The sequence below is a fragment of the Podarcis melisellensis genome, assembly GCF_964234715.1.
Source record: "Podarcis melisellensis genome assembly, chromosome: 14".
Taxonomy (NCBI): Eukaryota; Metazoa; Chordata; class Lepidosauria; order Squamata; family Lacertidae; genus Podarcis; species Podarcis melisellensis.
The window spans coordinates 22279276-22299692 of NC_138546.1; the positions used below are offsets into that span (position 1 = coordinate 22279276).

The 20417-nt window shown below is 47.4% G+C and overlaps 2 protein-coding genes across 5 annotated transcripts in view; one reads left to right on the plus strand and one right to left on the minus strand.

Annotated features, from left to right (window-relative positions):
• Nucleotides 1-9705, plus strand: part of LOC309356211 (hydroxyacylglutathione hydrolase, mitochondrial) — a 23541-nt gene extending 13836 nt beyond the window's left edge. For all 4 annotated transcript variants that reach the window (XM_081887459.1, XM_081887458.1, XM_081887461.1 and 1 more), the window contains exons 4-9: nucleotides 13-130; nucleotides 2159-2267; nucleotides 3268-3371; nucleotides 4852-4953; nucleotides 5960-6039; nucleotides 7195-9705. In XM_081887459.1, the coding sequence (XP_081743585.1) occupies nucleotides 13-130; nucleotides 2159-2267; nucleotides 3268-3371; nucleotides 4852-4953; nucleotides 5960-6039; nucleotides 7195-7294 (613 nt within the window). In that variant the 3' untranslated portion in view covers nucleotides 7295-9705. The remainder of the gene's footprint in view (nucleotides 1-12; nucleotides 131-2158; nucleotides 2268-3267; nucleotides 3372-4851; nucleotides 4954-5959; nucleotides 6040-7194) is intronic.
• A 435-nt stretch (nucleotides 9706-10140) lies between these two features.
• Nucleotides 10141-18849, minus strand: CIAO3 (cytosolic iron-sulfur assembly component 3). Its single transcript, XM_081887446.1, has 11 exons — nucleotides 18719-18849; nucleotides 17884-17979; nucleotides 17156-17299; nucleotides 16443-16575; nucleotides 15615-15749; nucleotides 14861-14979; nucleotides 14065-14194; nucleotides 13539-13611; nucleotides 13232-13372; nucleotides 12678-12835; nucleotides 10141-11473 (listed from the first exon to the last, which is right to left on the minus strand). The coding sequence occupies exons 1-11, from the start codon at nucleotides 18791-18793 to the stop codon at nucleotides 11235-11237; spliced, it is 1443 nt and encodes a 480-aa protein (XP_081743572.1). The 5' UTR covers nucleotides 18794-18849; the 3' UTR covers nucleotides 10141-11234.
• Between the last annotated feature and the right edge of the window lie 1568 nt (nucleotides 18850-20417).

Below are 20417 nucleotides of genomic sequence, written 5' to 3' on the forward strand. Positions count from 1 at the left end.
TTGACCTTCTAGGGACCACGCTGGTGGCAATGAGAAACTTGTAAAGATGGAGCCGGGGTTACAAGTGTACGGGGGAGATAGCAGGGTTGGAGCCTTGACCCAGAAAGTCTCTCATCTTATGTCATTTCAGGTAAAAAGAAAGAAATGGGGGAAATACATTTGCCCAAAACATCCTCTGAAATCATGTGTTCTGTTTGAGCACTGAGGCGCACAAAGGCCCTGGAGCATGGCAGTTGTGTTCTTGTCACCATTTCCTCCCCACACAAATGTCCTTTGCATGTGGCAGCTCTCTGCTTGTGGAAGATGGACTTCCTGACCTGAAATTCCTGTTTTTTGTTTGGTTTGTCTATTTTGCTTAAGCACAGGAACACATAATGCACAGTTGCAGTGCTGGCTCAGAATGGCTCTTTTCGCCTGCCACAAGCATGGAGCTATCACGAGGAAGGAGAGGTTTTTTTGGGGGGGGAAGTTTCCTCCTTAAGCAGGGTGACCCCCCGGCCATTTGGCCTGTTTGAAGATGGGGGGCAAGCACCCTGTGGCACCAGGTGCCTCCCATGGGAGTCGTGTGATGCACCAGAAGTGCCACAGAGTTCCACCCCTCTGATTTTGGCCCTGTTTTGCCCATAAAACAAGCAGATGTGCACAGTGCAAATGAGAAGACACACAGTCTGTTGCCACATCAGCCTCTTGACAAAGACTTCATGTGAACAAAGGCCTTCTCTAAGCGCTAATGTCACAGCAACCATGCACAGCTCAGCCTCCCAGCAGCTTTTGCCCAGGAGGTGTTCTCAAGCAGTGGTTGGCTGTTTAGGGCATCTGGGAGAAGCAATGAGGAGGTCCTGTCCTCCTTAAGAGGCTGCCATGTCAACTAGCCCAGAAGTGGCCTTCATCACAGGGGTGGCTAACCCATGGTCTTCCAGAGGTTGCTGGACTCTTCATCATCCCTGACCATTGGCCATGCTAGCTGGGGCTGGTTAGAACTGGAGTCCAACAACAATATCTGGAGGGACACAGGTTAGCCTCCCGTGCTTTACGGGGTAGATAGAGCAATAACTTGAACTAGATCTACTTTTGCAATGATGTAGGTCAGGGATGGGAAATCTGCTGCCCTCCAGCCCTTGCTGGACTCCAACACTCCATCACTCACCACTTTCAGCCATGTGGGCTGCTGGTAGTTGGGGTCCAATGTCATGTTCTCCAGCCTAGATGCAGGCTTTGTGGAGTATCACAGACCTCTCCAGGGAGGAAATGGACACATCTCACTGGCTCCAAATACTGGTTACTTGCACAAGTGTTTTTGGTAGCTGGGGGCTTAGGGTTGTATCTGATGCTAGCCCTGCTCTGAGTAGATCCATTGAAGTTAATGAACATGGGCTAACATAGCTCCCTTAATCTCATTGGGTCTAGTCTGAGTAAAGCTCAGCTAAAGACAATCCTGAAGGTCAAACTAGATGTGATGTTAACCAGCTGATTGATCCTTACCTACTTGCTTTCTTTTTAAAATTTACTAAGTAGCTGTGGAAGGAGGTGGATCGAAACTGCAGTGGAGGCCAAGGGCAAGACCCTCCTCCACTGTGCTGTGATTTACGGGGGTGGGGGGGACATAAGGGGTGCAACTGCTAAATACTAAAGAAAAAGCAAACCTTTGCGGAGGACCACTTGTGTGATTAACATCACATCTAATGCAGCCTTTAATAGGTGATCTCATAGCCTGTCCACACAGGCGTTCATTGCCCCCTGTGGACAAAGCAAGCCTGATTTCCCCAGTCGCTGTTCATGGTGAGTTGCTGAAAATGTCAGACCCTTTCTCCTGCTGGAATGACCAAGGCCGCACAGCTGTCATGGGTGCTTCTTACAGCTGAGAATTAGTCAAGCTTCCCATCTTGCCTGACAAAGAGTTCTGTGCAACCAAGAAGTGGGCGCAAGTCATGACTACTCAAAACACACAATACCAGACCATAGTCATTGGCTTGCATCAGTTTTTAGGGTTCCTTTCCTCCTCATCCCCACCCCTCTGCTTCTCTTCACCCCTGTGGGTGTTACCAATCTGAGATTCGCCATGTTGGTGCGGAGCGGTCGTGCCCTTGGAGGGCAATTGTGGTTTATCTGTCCCATTGCTTCCCCCCTCAATGACTTGAGCTTTTCCACCTTTTTTTAGGTTGGATCTCTTAACGTGAAATGCCTCTCGACTCCCTGCCACACTTCTGGACACATTTGCTATTTTGTGACCAAGCCAAACAGCCCTGAGCCGCCTGCTGTGTTCACAGGTGAGGGTTTGGGGGCACTTCTTTTGCCTTGACCTCAGGAGCTTGAGCAACACGGGGGGGGGGGAGGTTGCAACCTAACCCACCGCCCAAATAATAATGGCTCCTTGCCACAATGGCTGTGCTCTGCCTCCATGCCTGCAGGCAGTATGTCCCTGAATACCAGCTGCTGTGAATTGCAGGTGGACAGAGTAGTATTGCACTTGGATCCTGCTTGCAGGTATCTGGCTGGCCACTGTGAAGATGTTCCCTCTGCCCTCCTGATGTCTTAATCTGGCTTCACCCAATGCGTTTGTCGGGTGTTGGCCACCCCACTGCCTTCATCAGGTTGTGACCAAACACGTTCAGCTGGTTAGGTGTTGGTCAAAGCATGTGATCTGCCACTTTGCTTCCTGAATCCAATAACTGCCTTCTGCATCTTGACACATTTTCTCACTTCACAGCCCTTTTTCCAGTGTGCAAGTGTCACCCTGAACGGATCTGTCTGTCCCCCCAACCTTCTAAATTCGAGTGCTCTATAGTGAGTGCTCCTTCACTTTGCTATCCCATTCTCCAGGAAGATTGGTCTCATGGGTCCTCATATTTTGGGGCAGATTTGGAAATCTAAGAAACTTACAGGAGCACCGTAAAAAAAATCCATTTTATTTTAATCCAGTAATATGCCATGAAAACTTAGGAGGAAATGGAACAGGGAGGGGATGAACACTTGCAGGATGGAAGAACGGAGAGCAACCTCAGGAAGCAATGGAGGGCCACATTCAATAGCATTTAGAGACTGCACACAGTCCTGGGTCTGCTGGTCACTCAGCTGTGGCTCAAGTCATTATGCTGATTCTTTGTCACTCACTGCAAGCTTCTAGTCCCTACTATTGAAGTTTCTCACCTCTGCCTCAGCAGAATCTCCTTCCTGGTTTACCCTTTTCCACCATGGTGCTCCCAATTCCTGGTTCTTTAGTGAGATTGTTAAAGTGTGTTCATTCTCCTCTCTCTCTCCCTTCTCTAGGTGACACACTCTTTGTTGCAGGCTGCGGGAAGTTCTTTGAAGGAACCCCCGAGGAAATGTACAGAGCCCTTATTGAGATCTTGGGGCGACTCCCTCCAGAAACGGTACCACGCAAAGGCTCCCTGTTTGGGTCGGGTGTGTTTGTTCCCTACTAAAGACAATTAACTTTGGTAACTGTGTTCGCTCTTGGAGGACTCTTGTCAACCAGGCCAATCTACAACTCCCAAAACATTTTGTGGGAAGCAACAACAGATAAGCCAGGGGTGGCTAACCCCCCATTTGGTGGTTTGACCTACCTGGCAACAAGCACATTTTCCCATTCCCCTCCAAAAAATATCCCACAGATTCTGGTGGTGTTGGCAAAAAGGCGGCACAGAGCTGACGTTGGGAGCCCAGCACCCTGATGGGGAATACAGATGATGCCCCTTCCCTCCCTGATCATCAGATTGATGATTTGATTCACAGGGGCAGAGGTGATATCCCTTTCTCAGCTGATCTGTGCAGGTCAGCTGGTGCGTGTGAGAGAGAGATTGTGCAAGAGAGTGTGTGAGGTGATCACACCCACCACTGGCATGTGCCACCCCAAGAGTTAGCCAAGCATGAATGCAGCCCTGAGGCCAAAAGAAGGGTTAGTTACGTCCAAATGAAACAGATATAAAAAACAGAGCATCCAGTAGCCCCACCCAGCTCTTGCATTGTCCAACCAGGAAGCAAAATAACCTTTTCCCGGGGAACAGTTAAAAGACAGACCTGGCCCTCATGTTAGGCAAAGCAATGGAAAAGTATGAATTGCCTCCCCATTGGGGCACTGGGCTGGCCAGAGAGGCTGCTCACCTCAGAGCCATCAGGTATATATTGTTGTGAGATGGGGGGGGGAGTGGGCTGCATGCCGAGACCCCTCTAATTCCTGGAATAGCCAGGCTAACTTCCTGATAGCCTGGGTAATAGACCATTAAGGGAACAAAGGAAGTGGCTTGGCACCAGAGGAAAAATGGCTGGGCGTCCCTCCATCAACTGGCTGGCAAAGGGACAGAGTTGAGAGTAAAGTTATGTGAGCATCAAGCAAAGCAGCAAGGTGCCTGACCAGGATCATATGCTGACTGCTTCTTCCTTCAGCATGATGGTCTGCTGAAAAACTCAGAATTAGGCACAAAAAGCAGTTGCCTTGCAACTTAGGGGTGTGGGAAGCTGCCTTACACTGAGACAGAATCTTTGGTCCATACAGCTCAGTACTGTTGACACAGTACTCCAGCCCTCCAGGATTTCAGGCTGGGGACATTCCCAACCCTACCTGGAGATGTCGGGGTTTGAGCCTGAGACCTTCTGCATGCAAAGCTGTACCCCTGAGCCTTGTTCCTTTCCCTAAAAATACAGAAAAGTTCCAGCCCCCATGGCTCTGAACAAATGGCTGCTTTAAATAGGAAGCTGCATTCTACTGAGTCCTTCTACTTTCCCAGTCCTATTGAGGATTGAACTGGGGACCTTCTGCCTGCAGAGCAGATGCTCTACCACTGAGCTACTGCCCTTCCTCAAGGCCTTCAGTGACTTTTAACTGCCTTCCTCCTCTTCTTCCTTCCTTTCCAGAAAGTCTACTGTGGTCACGAATACACCATCAACAACTTAAAGTTTGCCCGGCATGTTGAGCCCAACAACAGCGCGATCCAGCGAAAACTTTCCTGGGCAAAGGCAAGATGGGCTTCTCATTCCTGGAGAGCAGAGCAGTCAGTGGGCAGCCTCTGTTCCCTTCTGCACCCCATGCCATTGGGACAGGCAGTTCCAGTTTGATTCCTTTATCTAGTCCAGGCCTGTAGCCAAAGTGGGCAGGGGTGGGTTTTGCAGGGGTTTGGAGGGTGAGGGCTAATGACTCATTATAGGTGGGTGGGCATGGCAGGTAACTGAACATTGAGCAAACAATGCAAGTTCTAATGTCAACAGAGCCTTCGTCAAATGGAATACTGTTTTTTCCAAAAGTGACGGCTGCCTGAGTGCCTTTGCTGTCATTGGCTAGATCTTCTTTCACCTCCCTTAGAAAAAGGGTCAGGGGTTTAATGCTATTTTTTACCAGCAGCCTTGTACCCAGCCTAGCTTGGGAATCCCAAGAAACCAAAAGATCATTTTGATGAAATCACTATGTTAAAGACGACACTTTTGAAAAATGCATTTCACCATCTTGATTCAAAATAGCGTCCAGTTGTATCCAAATGTAGACAAAAACTTGCACATTGATCTCAGGAATCATAATCAAAAACTTAGGTAAAAACTAGTTTTAAAAGGTTTGAGTCTGTCATCTTGTTTCAAAATGACATTCAGTTGTATCCAAACTTGGAGGAATATTGGAAGGTGGTGATGCTCCTTCACTGGAGGTTTTTAAAAAGAGCTTAATTAGCCATCTGTCAGGGATTCTTTAGCTATGATTCCTGCATTGCAGAGCATTAGCAATTCTATGATTCTATGAACACCTGCTCTTTGATCTCAGGCACCATCATGCAACATTTGGTTGGATACCTTAAATATCCAAATGCATCTTGAATAGATAGAGTAGTTTCCAAAATTTCTAGTGGATGAAAACTGAACATTCAGGATCAGTAGGTGTAGGCATATCCCAAAGCACTTTTGGATGTCTCCTTGCAGTGGGGTTGGACTTGATAAACCTTTGGATCCCTTCCAACTCTGCAATTTATGATTCCCCTAGGCAAAATACGATGGTGGGGAGCCGACCATCCCGTCGACCATTGGCGAAGAATTCACCTACAACCCGTTCATGAGAGTCAGGTAATTTGTGTTTGAGGATGACGCTTTGGTAAGGAGGAGGTGTGGGGAAGGGTATCCTGCATTTTGAGGAACTGCGGCTGTGGGTCTATGGCTTGAGTGGAACTGGTTTCGTGAGATGGGAGTGGTCAGTCTCTCTGAAAGCAAGAATCTTAATTTGCTGATGTCCTGCATCTAAGAACTATATTTGTCTATTTTTGAAAATTATACATTATTTTTAAGCAGGCACAGCGCTGGGATGGGGGAGTTGAAGTCCAGCGCCTTAATGAGTATGCAAAACAGCCCCATCCCAGTCATCACTTTGATCATTTGAGGAGCACAGAAGGGCAGGAAGCTCCTCCAGCTGTTGCAGAGGGGCTGTGTGTGTGCATGTGGCCCTTAGGTGGTTAGCCAAGGGTCAATGTGTCCCCCAGGCCAAAAGAAAAGCTTGCCATACATACATGTGTTGAGTTGCTTCTTATGAGCCAGCTAAACAGGCAGTTTTTCACAACCTGGTGGTAGTTGCATCCATAAAGTCAGAATGAGTGTCCTGGACCCTCCATCTTCCTTCATTGTGCTTGTTGTCTGGTTGTGGCTTACAACAGTGTTGTGCATATGCAACACTGGGCGTGTCCATAATCACATGCAACAGTCTCTAGGTAATATTAGTTTTCCAAAACTGTATGGATACTCGGAGTAGAACCATTGAAATTAATGGACATGGCTAACTTAGGTCCATTTCTTTCAGTGGAAGAACTTTCTGAGTAGAATACCCATTGTATTTTTTACTCCCAGGTAGAGGTGCTTGTGGAATTCTCTGAACAAAATAACTTGGACCATATTCACACCATACATTTAAAGGGCCACTTCAAACAGTCATGGCTTCCCCCAAAGAATCCTGGGAGCAGCTGTTTGTTGAGCAGCATGGCTTGTCTGTCAGCCAGCATGCCTCTCCTCCAACTGAGCTGTGATTGGATTGGAAAGTTGTTAGGAAACTCCTCACAGAGCTACAGTTCCCAGCACCCTGAACAAACTACCGTTGAAGCCATGACTGCTTAAAGTGGATCACAGTTCTGTAAATGAATGGAGCAGATGGTGCCGTAGATATTCCATTTTCAACAAACCAAATAGCCTGTTATCTCCTGTCACCTACATGCGACATTTTCCTTCTTTTGGCAGGGAGCCGACAGTGCAGCAACATGCCAGGGAAGGAGACCCCATCCGGACAATGGGTGCCATCCGGAAAGAGAAGGACAACTTCAAAGTGCCAAAAGAGTGAAATCCCAGCCGCTTTCCTGCTCTCCACCCCCCCTTTTTTTTCCTTTTCCAAAGTTGATTTAGTTAAGGAAGATGAAGTTTCTCATTGCTCTGTTATGTTAAATATAATCCATGTCTAAGGATCTTTTTTGTTTTTGTCTTAAAAGGAGGTGTAAACAAAGCACTTTGCTCTTATAGGAAATGTCCTATAAGTTATTTAAAAGATGTTTAAATTTTAATTTTTCTTGTATTCCTGGATTTGAACCACTGTGTAACAGTAAGTTTGTTTTTATTTTTTTATTTTTTGAGGGGTGCGTGGAACTTGGGAGAGGAGCGACCTGGTTGTTTCATAGGTTATCAGGACAAAATTCAGATCAACTTTTTGCCCTCGCTTGTTTTGACTTCTGGGGAAATGTTTGCACCCTCTGCCTCAGATTGAAAAGTGGATCTGTTCTAATTGGTTTGTTTTTTTTTAATCCATGCATCAGTTGCTTTGAAAACCCATTTTGTGAAAAATCCAGCTGGCTTTGTGAGGCTTGGAGCGAACCTTCTTGATTTCACTCACATTCCCAGCATCCATTTAAAGCTCCCTTATCCCTCATGGCTTCCCTCAAAGAATCCTAGGAACTGTAGTTGGTTAAGGCTGCCCAGGGTTATTAGGAGACCCCTCGCAGCATCCTTAACTAACAATAGTTCCCAAGATTATTTGGGGGAAGCCATGGCTGTTAAAGTGGAAAAGGTATGGTTTTAAAATGTGGTATGGATCCCCACATTGGCAGCATAACAGTATCCATTTCCCTTCCCCCATCATCCTGAGTCGTTGGCCCTGCTTGGAGTCCAGTAACTTCTGGGGGGCAACTGGTTCCCCATCCTAGGCCATGTCAGCATGGGAACAGCTTAGGGCACAACCGAAAATCTGGGTGGGGGAGAGGAATGTAGTGTTGGCTGCAGTTTTGTGGACTCTTCCATCTTGTAATGCCGCAGTTCTGCCACTTGGGGCCGATGAGATGTAGAAGGGATGCTGAATGAGCACGCTTGAGTGTCCATGGAGAAACCCCTGTGTGGACATGCCTCTAGCTAGCCAGCTGAGAGTACAGCAAGATTGTGCCCCTGCTTTTGAAACAGCCATGGTACGTGCATGTTGTCCACGCTGAAGATTAGCTGTGTGCTGAACCACCAGTGCAGACAGCATAGCAGCAAAACATCAGCATGGAGCAGAGCACGGCGGAAAATTGCCATTGGGGCAAATAACTAATCTGAACACATCTTTTTGGGCTGCATTGTTCTTTTGAATCTGGCATCCCTATCCAACTCTAATGAAAACCAGGATCAACAGGTTACAGAGTCAAGAGAAGGTCTGACCACCCCCCTCTCCCCCATCTCTCTTTTCTAAAAGAAAGCTGTGTTTTTTGACAGTGGTATCGTTTTCTTTTGAGTGTGTCTACACTGCACTTTAAACAAAATCCCCAGACCTTTTTAATGGGTGTGTCTCCCAGCCAAGAAACTGTGGGAACTGGAAGTTAGTTTGAGGAAGCAGGGGGCACTTCTACCCAGTGTACTACAGCTCCCAGAGTTCTTTGCAGGAGGAACCAGTGACAGTTAAAACGCCTTTGACAGCACTGTATACCTTTTTATGGCTCACGTTGGGGCCAGGAAACCCCTCCAGATGGACAACCCACTTGCCAGCACCCCTCAAACCGCACCCCCTGTGTTCCTTGTTGATTCAGCTGACTCGTGTACATACCGACATATGTGTATATACAGAAAACTAATATATTGCTATAAAAGAGATGAACTACTAGGATCAGAGTCAAGAGGTGTCACCAGTAACAGGCCAACTCATTTTAAAGCTGTTGCAGCTTCCGAGACCCCTCCCAGAACCCATGGAATTGGGGTCTCGTGAAAGCAGTGGGGCTCCCTCAGTGCAGTATTGAGATTCCAAGAAGCCAGGAATGTTGTAAAAAACAGTTGAAGAAAAGAGTGTATTCCCCCCCCCCCCATACACACACCAGGAACTATGGAACTGGGGATAATTTAGAGGTGAGGGGGTCTTGCCTGCCCCTTTCTAAAAGCCACTGTATAGTGGCTCCCCAATCTGGTACCCTCCATATGTTTTGGACCACAACTCCCATTGGTCCCAGGTGACAACTGATGGGAGCTGTGGTTCAAAATATCTGGAAGGCACCAAGCAGTCTGCTTTAGCTACTGCTGTGATTGTGTGCCCACCAGCCATGAGTGGCTGATTGGCGCTGCCACAGCAAGAGAAACTACATAGATATGTTGCTCTTCTTTGCCCAGGAAGCATGAAAAAGAATGCTGCCATCTAGTGGTGTGGAGGTGTGCAGCTGCCTCAGGTGTAAGTTGTGTGGGAGCCTTTTATTCCAAATATTGACAATGGTGTTCTGCTCTGACAATAAACATCTCTTGCGCTAAGCTGTGGTTCTGCCTCTTAATTCTTGGAGCCGAGACTTTCGCCACCAGCAAAGACAGGCTGATTGCAAGTGTTAGGAAGCAAACACTATTTCCCCCTCTATCATAGCACTAGAACTTGTGGACATCAAATGAAACAATGAAGTAAGTTCAGCATCCTGAACCTTTCAGAACTGGATCTGGATGAGTGTTAATTTATCCCTGTGATTTTCAGTTTTAAATGAGAAACTCCATGAGGGCCTAATCACGGAGTTTCTGCTTCCAATTTAGCTGCACCCTTAAACTGCTTCTTCACAGTCTATCGCAATGGTTCCCAAACTTTTTCAGGCCATCTCCACCGTTGGTCCCAGTGCCCCCTACCCTATAAAAAGTGTTACTCAGACTAGTAGTTTGCATGACCCACCAAGCAAGATAATAACACAATAAAATTCAAAACAGTAACAATTAACTGCATTTATTCAAAATCCAATTAAAACTATTTAATTAATTCAACAAAACTGGTGAACTTGATTGAGTGACACCAGCTTTTCAAAGTCTGGAAGTCATTTATACCTCTAGATCCCCCATGCCTCTTAAAGAGTCTCCTTAGGTAATTCCATCGCTCCTGGAGAAAAAGCTTTTTGGCTTTGTGGGTGCAGAGAATAAGGAAGTAATAATGCAGGCCTGAAACATTTCAAGTTTCTGGCTACAGTTCTTTTAAAGGCCGCACTTCAGTGTTGTAGGTGACATTTTGCTCCCATCCAGGATGGGGCATGAACTTCCAATCTCTGCATGAAAAAGGTAGGGCAGAGATTGATTTGGGACTCTTGAGAAGATGATGTAGGAGTGTATGGACACTGGCCTGATCCAGAAGGCTCTTTCTGAAGTTCTTAACTCTTTATCCTGTAGATTTATAACAGCTGCTGTTTTTTTGTTACTAAGGAAATTCATTGTAGGCAAGTGGCAGGAATGAGAGCAAAAGCACAGAGAGCTCTGGAAACACACTCTGAGCTAAGACAGGTGTACATACTTTGAACCCCAAGAACGTGTTCCAGCCCCCTTTCGGGCAGACATTCAAGAGCCCCCAACCTGCAGCAAGCCACAAAATGGGCTGTTTCCAAATGAAACTGCAAGAGGCTGACTGCCTGGCCCCTGTGACATTCCCTCAAGTAGCATCTGTTAGTATTGTGTTTTCCTTTGCATTGTGGATTATGGAGAGAGAGATCTTGATCTAGGACAATTGTTTATGGTAGCAACATGTAACATGCCCCCCAGATATCACTGGACTCCAGATGCTGCCAGGATGGCCAACAGTCATGGCTGTCAGAAGCTGGAGGGAAGGCAAGGGTATACAGATGAACACAGCTCTCCTTAAAGCCAAACCCTCTGTCCGTAATCATTTTTTTTCCAGTCTTTGGTACTAAAGGTGGATTCGCTACATATTTTGCCACCTATGAACAGTCTGTCCTTCCAGCAACCACTTTGGAGAGCTGAAGGAAATCAAGAGGGCATGATTGTGACACCACCTGTGCCTACAGCACTCCCAGCCCTCTTCACCACTTGATATTCAAGGTGGCGCTTGACTTCTCCACTGCGTGATACCCCGTGTGCAGGATGTCTTGAGTCTGTCCTGAAGCAGGGCCACCCAGCCACTCCTTGTAGAGTGCCTGCATGGCTCCATTCAGCTCCGGGTTTTCAGGCTGGACCGATTCGTACAGCCTCTCCACCCTCTGGAGAAGATCCTTGCTGGGCTCCCCTTCGGCTTTAATTTGGCCCCCTCCATTTAAGCAGCCTGGAAAGAAACGAGGGGGTGGGAAGAAAGTGGATCCCAGCAGAAGAGGCAAGAAGAATATAGGTGAGTTTTTAAGCTAAACCTGCATTCCCCAAGCTGGCACCCTCTATATGCTTTGAACTAGAACTCCCATCAGCCCCAGGCACACAAGGCCGCAAGTTCAAAACGATCTTTGCAGGCTGGTGCCTGCCGGGAGCTCAAATCTGGAGGGAAGCAGGTCGAAGGAAGTACCTGAGTTAGCTAAGCTAGAGCTTCAATATTATCATCATCACCAAATGTATTGCTTGCCTTTCACCAGCAAGACCCAGGGCAGGCTACAACAATGAAAGACTAAAAATAGCTAAAACACATGACGGTCATTGGAAGAACAGCGGAGTCCCTGGAAAGGCACATCTCAAGTATCAAAGGCTGGGGTAAAGAAGTGTGTCTTCAGCATTCACTAAAATCAGTGAAGAAGCTAGGCACACCTCTGCAGGTAGGGGAATTCAACAGCCTAGGGGCTGCCGCAGAGAAGGCCCTCCCCTCTCAAATGTCTGAGGGAGATGGAGCAACCATGAGGGCCCCTCTGCCGATATCAACGCCTGAGAGGGTCTGTGAGGAAGGAGGTGGCATTTCAGATTATTTATTTATACATTACATTTCTATACCACCCTTTATCTAAGGGCTGTTTACAATATAAAAACATAAAAATACATAACTTTGTAACCAACAAAACAGCAACCTGCTTCTTTTTAACTGAAGGACAGTCTCCACCCCCATCGTTCTGCCCAGACAACGAGGTCCAGCTCCAAGGGCCTTCTGGTGGTTCCCTCACTGCGAGAAGTGAGGTTACAGAGAACCAGGCAGAGGGTCTTCTCGGTGGCGGCACCCGCCCTGTGGAACGCCCTCCCATCAGATGTCCCATCAGACAACTATCTGACTTTTAGAAGACATCTGAAGGCAGCCCTGTTTAGGGAAGTTTTTAATGTTTGATGTTTTATTGTATTTTTAATATTTTGTTGGAAGCTGCCCAGAGTGGCTGGGGAAACTCAGCCAGATGGGCGGGATATAAATTATTTATTTATTTATAGTATTATTATTATTATTATTATTAACTGGTAGGAGCGAAAGGGAGAATTCTTAGGATGTTGCCAGAGAGCTCCAAGCGACATGCAGGCTTTTCTTATCCCCCCCCCTGCCATATCCAACCTGCAGGTGGCCTCACCTGAAGGACAAGCCATCACCTCGATGTAGTGATACGGCAGCTTCCCCCGCTTCAGTTTCTGCACCAAGTTCTGGATGTTCCGAAATCCGTATGCCAGGGCAAAATGCAAGAGGGTTTTGCCATCCTTTTCCAGCGTCACTTCCTGTAAGTCCTTGTTTCTGGGGAAGAATTAAAAGGGATCAGGGAGGAACCAGAGATTTGCTACTGCAAAACATGGTCTCTTCAGACACGCTCCCAAGCCACTATTCCAGCTGCTCAGAGCAGAAACTGGCAGCAACGGAACATGAACGAACAGCACAACTTTGGTGGGAAAGTCAGCCTGGTTGGAAAATGAATGTTTCCTCCCAGGCCATGGCTCTCTTGCAACTTCCATGACTGCTTGCAATGGCTGCTGGCTCTTTAGCCAGCGAGGGAGGCTGGAGTAAGGGACAGGCAGCAGCAAAGCAGCAGTAGCACTCCTAATACTTCCTTACTGGAAGAGAGTGCAGGCTGGGGAAAATGGGCTGGGCTAGGATACTTGGTAAGAGCTCCAGGCGGTAATGCAATATCCTTACTTCAGTGCCTTATAGCGAACTTCTTCCACCTGAATACCAAAGAGCTCCCTTGCGGCATACTTATAGATGTGCTCCAGGTAGCCCCCAGAACCGCCTCCAGAGTGCCCGAGCAACTGCTCCTCTTCAGACACACCACTAAACCTATGTAAGGGAGAAAAGAAACAGCGTTGGGCACCATGCAAAACTCGAAATGCCCAGCTGCATGCCGATAAAGGCCAAATCCTGATTAAAGTTCTGCAAATTGAGCACATGTGAAAGAAGCAAGCCGGATGTAAGCGTAGCAAAGTTAAGCGACTTCGGATCTTACATGCTATCCAAAGGGGCAGGATTCACTTCTGATAGGGTTACCTTCTCCTGGTCCAGTAACTTCACAACTTCTCCTGAAACACAGAACAAATGCAATGGAGTTTGCATTCTGGATGGAACGGAGGCAGGAAGCAGAGAGGAGTTACCAGGCAATGAATTAATCCTCTCTCCAGTTCAGGGATGGGGAACCTCAAGCCTAGGGACTGAGTGCGGCCCTCCAAGCTTCTCCATTCGGCCCCCAGGACACTCCCCAAACCAGCTCCAATCAGCGCCCCTACTCAAGAACTTTTGCTTGGCTGGAATATGTCCTTGAAATGGCATAATCCCTCTGGCTCGCCAGGGTGGAGTGATGCGGGAGGTTGTATGTGTAGAAACCTCTGGCAGGTTGAGGGCTGGGCTCCATTAATTCAAATGGGGCAGGGTGGAAGTAGTGGCTAGTGAATGGGCAGTTGCATCTCAAGCCAGGAATCCTCTGGGTGTTTCTAACTCAAACACTGACTGCATCACAGTTCCTGGCTCCACTTTACCTGTAGTAATCACACAGTCAACCTCACGGGTCTGGTGCTCTTGGATGAAGAAGTCAGGTCTGGAAGCTTCTAACTTCTTGTCGTAACAAGGCATCACTGTCACGTGGTAGATCTGGTCAGGTGTCAAGTGCTATAAATGGGGAAGAGATTGGGATACCTGATCAGCAAAAACTAGTCCTGATTTCATGTTTCTGACAGTGGCACCAGTAGGGCATCGCAAAAGACACACAAGCAAAGAATGAAGGCAATAACCACTTCCAGTTTGTTTGGGTTTTGTCCCTGGTAGGTGGCATTTCAGAGGTGTAAAACCTCCATCTAGCAACCATTAACTAGTAGCACCCTTTGCAAATTTGTCCAAACCAGCCTTTGCCAACCATTTAGTGCCTTCCAGGTGTTCAGGACTACAACTCCCATCAGCCACAATGGCACTGGCAGTGGATGATGGACGTTGTAGTCCAAAACATCTGGAGGGATCCAGGATCGGGCAAAGGCTGCTCTAAACCCAAAGAAGTGAGAGTAGGTCATTCCATAGGGTAATAACAATTCTGGGGGGTTTGAGATGGTTGCCCCTAAGAAGAAAACAGCAGTAGCAACAACGGCACTGCCCTAGCATGGAAAGGAAAGGGTCTGAGCTCCCCTTTCTGCAGAAGATTGGTTGGGTGGGAGGGTAACCCCTTTTCTGGCTCTCTGCAGAGGCGATCTGATGGGGAGGTCACAAACTGAAGCCCAGCTGCTGCTCCCAGACTTTTTAGGACACCAGTTCCCCTGCGAAAAGTGCCTGCCACAGAACACACACTTGCTGTTTGGCAAAGTGCCTCTTGACGAGGGAGCCCATCACTTGCTGTGGAGACTTGGCCGTGCTGACGTGAGGGATGATGAAACTCCCGTGGGTTTTTTCGGCATAACAGATCCAGCCTGAAAGAGGAAGAAGAACCAACATCCTTAAGTCACAAATCCGCCTCCAGGCTCCAAAGGCAGCTTCCACCCCCATCCCACTCTCCTCTTGCTGGCCTATTGGAAGAAAGGCCAAGGGATTAAAAGGAAAAGCTGCTCAACAATGTCTGCGTTGCCAGGGATAGAGCTGGACTAGAAAAAGGACTAGAAACCCAAAAAGGGAACAGAATTGCAACAGCATGCAACCAGCTGGAAAGAAATATTGGAATGTCCCATTTATAGTCCACAGCAGGAGCAGGGAGCCTCAGGCCCGGAGGCCAAATGTGGCCCTCCAGACCTCTCTATTTGGCCCTTGGGATTTTCCCCAGGCTACCCGCTTCACCAGCTAAGCTTTGCACCCTCTCTGAATGTTTCTACTTGGCTGGAATGTGCCCTTGTACTCTGATAGTGACTCCTGCTTGCCTGAAAAGGCTAGAGAAGGGTATGTGAGTGGAAGCGGAGAGGATGCCTACGGCTTAAAGGAAAAATTCACATTCATTGCTCCACCTTCTTTTCCTTCTGGCCCCACCCTGTCTTAAAAATCTGAGGTTCCTGGATGATGGGTAGCACCAGTTGCAGGGCCCGCACCCCACTCTCTCCCCCCACAACAGCCTCACCTGGGCAGGCAGCAGCCAACATAGGCAAAGCCTTCTTGTCTTCCTTTTCCCTCCGGAAGCGCTGCACAAACTCTCGCTGGCTCTCCAGCAGGCTGAAGTTCCTTGAGAAAGTCGTGTCAAAGACATAATGCACCCCTGAGACAGGGAAGGAGGAGAGGTTAGGTGCACATTTGTGGAGTGGTGGGGGCTTCCTGAAGCTTTCTATACAGGTGTCATTGGACCAAGACAGCTCCCTTTGTTCCTTTGTTAAGCAAAGGGCTACAGCTCAATGGTAGAGGGTCTGCTTTGCATGCAGAAGGTCCCAGGTTCAATCCTCAGCATCTCTAGGTAGGGCTGAGAAAGACCCTTGTCTGAAACCTTGAAGAGCTGCTGCCAGCCAGTGCAGACAATACTGAGCTAGCTGGATTGGTGGGCTGTTCCTAAGCTGTGTCAACTCAACACTCTCTACAACAAGGGTCATCAAAACCATCCAAGTGATAGGCAGTTTGATCAGTTTTTTTATCTTCCCCCTGCATTTTTTTTAAAATACAGTATATTTTTGTAAATGTAACAGAAGGGAAAGAAAGAAACATCATCAGTTGACACTAAGTCCCAACTTAATTAATATGGGCAATCCGTTCAAGCAGACATCTAAATGAGAATGATGTTTAAAAGCTATTTGTTAAAAGGGTGAAAAGGCAGCAAGATCTTCAGCCCCCGAGTAGTTTTATCCTACCAGCTTCGTCACAGAAATGTGATGCTCAGGAACACAGGAATCCGTTTGATCCCAAGGGTGTTTAATTACTAAATCATCAAGCTACATACTTCAGAAGAGACATTGCTGCTCACCTAAACTTTTAAAGAAAGACACCAGTTTCTTGGCTGTGTCTAAAGGAGTCAGTGAAAACTTTGCCGCCAGCGAAGCTCGGGACTGGGGAGATACGGACACCACCACCAGCTTCTGGGAAGCAGAACCTGACGTCTTAAAAAAACAAACAAGCATCAACATGAAATTCGTATTTGCTGGAGTATTTACCTTTTCTGTCTTGAGGTGCCCTGAGCCTTTCTGTAGCTAGGATGAAATGGCTGGATTCTTTTTAAAAATATATATATGTTGAGAATCTAGTCCCTAATGCAATGAGAAGTGGAAGACAAACACAAACCTACCAGCAGCTTTATAACAGGTCTAGATAATTTGCTCTGAAGCCAACCAGAATGCAAACAGCTTGCTAACATTGCTCCTGGCAGTGGAAGAAAATCCAGCCTACTCAGTGGGAAAGGGCTGTAACTCAAGGGCAGAGCAACTGCCTAGCATGCAGAAGGTCCCAAGCAGCATCTTCAGGTAAGGCTTAGAAATTCCCTTGCTGGGAACACTGGAGAGCCACTGCCAGTCAGTGTAGATGGACCAATGGTCTGGCTTTCTGTATAAAGCAGCTTCCTACCTTTATGTCCCTAGACCAGACCCCTATAGCTGCCTTCTCCTGCACAAGTGGGCAAGAAAGAGCTCATCTTCCAGGTCCTCAGGCCCTAGGACTCACATGCTGACAGCATCAACAACTTACTTTATTGGTATTTAAGACCCTGAGGAGTTCCTCGTGGCTCTGCTGTGTGATTAAGACACTCTCCGCAGACGTGATGCAGCCGCTACATGCCAAGCAGTCATTGAGGGTGATTTTGGCCTTCTCAAGCTTTTGCGACCCTCCGTCCTGAAAGGGAGAGTTGGTCAGAGGGGATGGAGATCAGCTTCCAAGCGTTCCTGAAAAGTACTTCCAGCTTTCACTAGCAGTCATTCAGGGGTTACCTCCCCACCATCTGACGATGCTGTTGGAGATTTTATAAATAAAAGCATCACAGAGGGGCCCAAGGACTGTAACAAGTTTTGGCTCTGGACTGTAGGGCCAAATATGAGAGATTCGCAGTCCAAAGAGAAGAGGGGAGTAATTCGTCTTTTGAGAGCATCCATTAACCAGGACAATTTTCTTGACTACAACTGAAAAGGTCCTTCTTCCTGGAGGGCTGCTACCCAACTCCGCAACTAACTTCCTTTCCAAGAGGCTTCTGAATTTGTAGTTGGGGCTGCAGAGCTGTAACCGCTGATCCCCAAACCTATTTTGTATCTCTTATACAAGTATAAAAGGCACAGCAATGGCATCACCCACTTTCACCTCTGGCCCTGCCCACCACTGCCACGTGGCCCCCAGAAGCTTCATAGTGGAATGCAAAAACACACAACTTAAAAAAAGCTTCCCCACCCCATCTCAGTGATCATTCTGAGGAGGGGGAACTTTACCTCGTCAACCTGAATGTAAGTCCCATCATCTTCAATGCGGATCTTTGCTGCTGCTTTCCCAAGCTTCTTCTCAACTTTGATGGGTTTTATGCAATCCTGAAAGGAAAGTGAACTACTGAAAATAAACACCAAAACACACACACACACCACAATCCGTACTTCAGGAAGAAGCAGCAGTGTTTTCTCCTAGACTCCCACTGGACAGTTCAGAAATTCCTGCATCAGGCATTGATAATCTGGTTGGTAATGCCAAGTTTATTCCCCACCCCATCACTCACTCTCTCTCTCTCTCTCTCTCTCTCTCTCTCTCTCTCTCTCTCTCTCTCTCTCACACACACACACACACACACACACACACACACAAACCATGGTTAGGATAAAACAACTTACCCCTTACAGGTATCACTGTGAGGTTTGCCAGGAGAAAGAATGGATGCACCTTACTTTGGACACTTTACATTTTTCATTACATTTAAAACCAGTCCCGTCTTCAATTTGCTGAGGCCATAACTTTTTTATTCCTTCCTTCCTTCCCTTGACAACCCTGACCAGACCAAGGCCACCCAATGAGTCTCCGATGGCTGAGAAGGGATTTGAACCCAGGTTTCGCTAACCTGACCCTCTAATCATGACACCACCCTGGCCCCGCATATTGGGACCGCTCACTCTGAGCCTCAGCAATGGGCGCGCATGCGTGTGCTGCTACTGCGGGCCTACCTCACATGGTTGTTGTAAGGTTTGCGAAGAATACGACACGGGACCGGCCCCAAATGCCTGTATCCTTCTCGTTCTCCTGCCTCCACTTTCTCTCTTCCTCCTCCCCCGCCCCACTCACTTGCGACGGCCCGATATAGTCGTCCAGGTCCGTTAACTGCAGGACTCCGCTGAAGGGCGACACAGCCGTAGCCATCTTCGCATCTCCCTTCTCCGCCACACTGCCGTAAAGCTTCGACGAGGACGTATATGCTCGTACAACACTGTCTGATAAGCTATTTCCGCCACACTGTCGCAAACCGACGGAGAGAGGAACGCGGAGATAAATAATGTAGAGGAGCCCCCTCACCTCCTTAATGAGGGCTCCCGATGTGACCTTGGCGTCCGTGTTTTCTAGAATTTTTGCCCGCAGAAATAGACGGAGAAACCAACCGATTTAATCAAGACGTGGTTTTTAGCAACCTGCCTATTGATTTCTATGGCCATTTCATACTTATTCACTCGGGGAGGGAGGTGGAGAGAAACCCGGGAGTTGAGCCCTATATGTCAATCTAAACTAAGTCTATAAAGGAAGAAAAGAGAACTTCCAAAGAGTTAGAGGTAGAGTGCTCAAAGTAACCATCACTTCAGGTTCCCGATGGCAGCGGGGCAAAAACCAGTAAACTAATCCACCTGAAAGCTTAAACCAAATTAGGCGCGAAGAAGAACCTGCAATGAAGGGACGAGCCTGTCGTGCAGAGGTTAGAGTGAAGGACCTGGGCGGCCAGGGTTCAATTCCCTACCCAGCAACAATGAACCTCAGGAGGGTGACCTTGGTCCAATCAATCACTATCTCTCAGCCTAATCTACCTCACAGGGTTGTGTTGAGGATAAAATAAGGAGGAGAACTTCATAGGATGCCATCTTGAGCTCCTTGGAGGAAAGGTGGAATATAAATGAAATAATAATCCTTCTGAGTTCTGGATGGTGGTTGCTGGAAACCACAGGAGGGGAGAGTGCGCTTGAGCTCAGGTCCTGCTTGCAAATTCCCCACTGGGCATCTGGATGGCCATTGTGGATGCCGGACTAGATGGACCCCACTGACTTGATGCATAAAGCTCTGGATGTTACAAACAAATAACTAACTAACATACATCCTATCCTTTCCTCCTCGCTTCATGGCTCCCATAGTCACTTTTGGGATAAAACTATGAGCTTTTTTAAAAAAAACATCTGTAATCATGTGCATCGAAAACTGGGTTATATCTGCTTCGGTTACCTAGTGTATAAGAAGCTCATAAACTCTCAGCCTTCTTGTTGTTGTTGTTGTCGTCCGGGGGGGGGGGGCTGCCTGCGAACCAGCTCTGGGGTCCTCACGCAAATTATTGCAGAATCATCTGAGCATCTCGGAGCTGGTGCTCCAAACAGGCCTTGAGAACCTTCACTCCTGGCTTAGATTATGAGCCCCTTGGGGACAGATATTTGCATGTGGACAAACTGCTTCAAGTCATAACTCATAAACTGAAATAATAATAATACCCACTCAAAGCCTACAGGACTTGGAATCTTGGAAAGTGAATGTTTGGGCCTAAAAAGAATCCCAGTGTTTGGGCAGCTCTAATAGCAGCTCTAAGCTTAAGGAGAGTGCAGAAAATGCAATAAAATTACTCTGGAGGATGCCAAATCCAGCAAAAGTACCCTTTTTATTAAATAGGCTGCAGTTAATAGGAATATGATGTACAGCTGCCACATTGGGTTTTCAAAACCTCTGGCTTGTCCCTCGAGTATGTTTCTGAGCATATTCAAAGTGCTTTTCCCTGAGCATAACACAAATGGTTTCT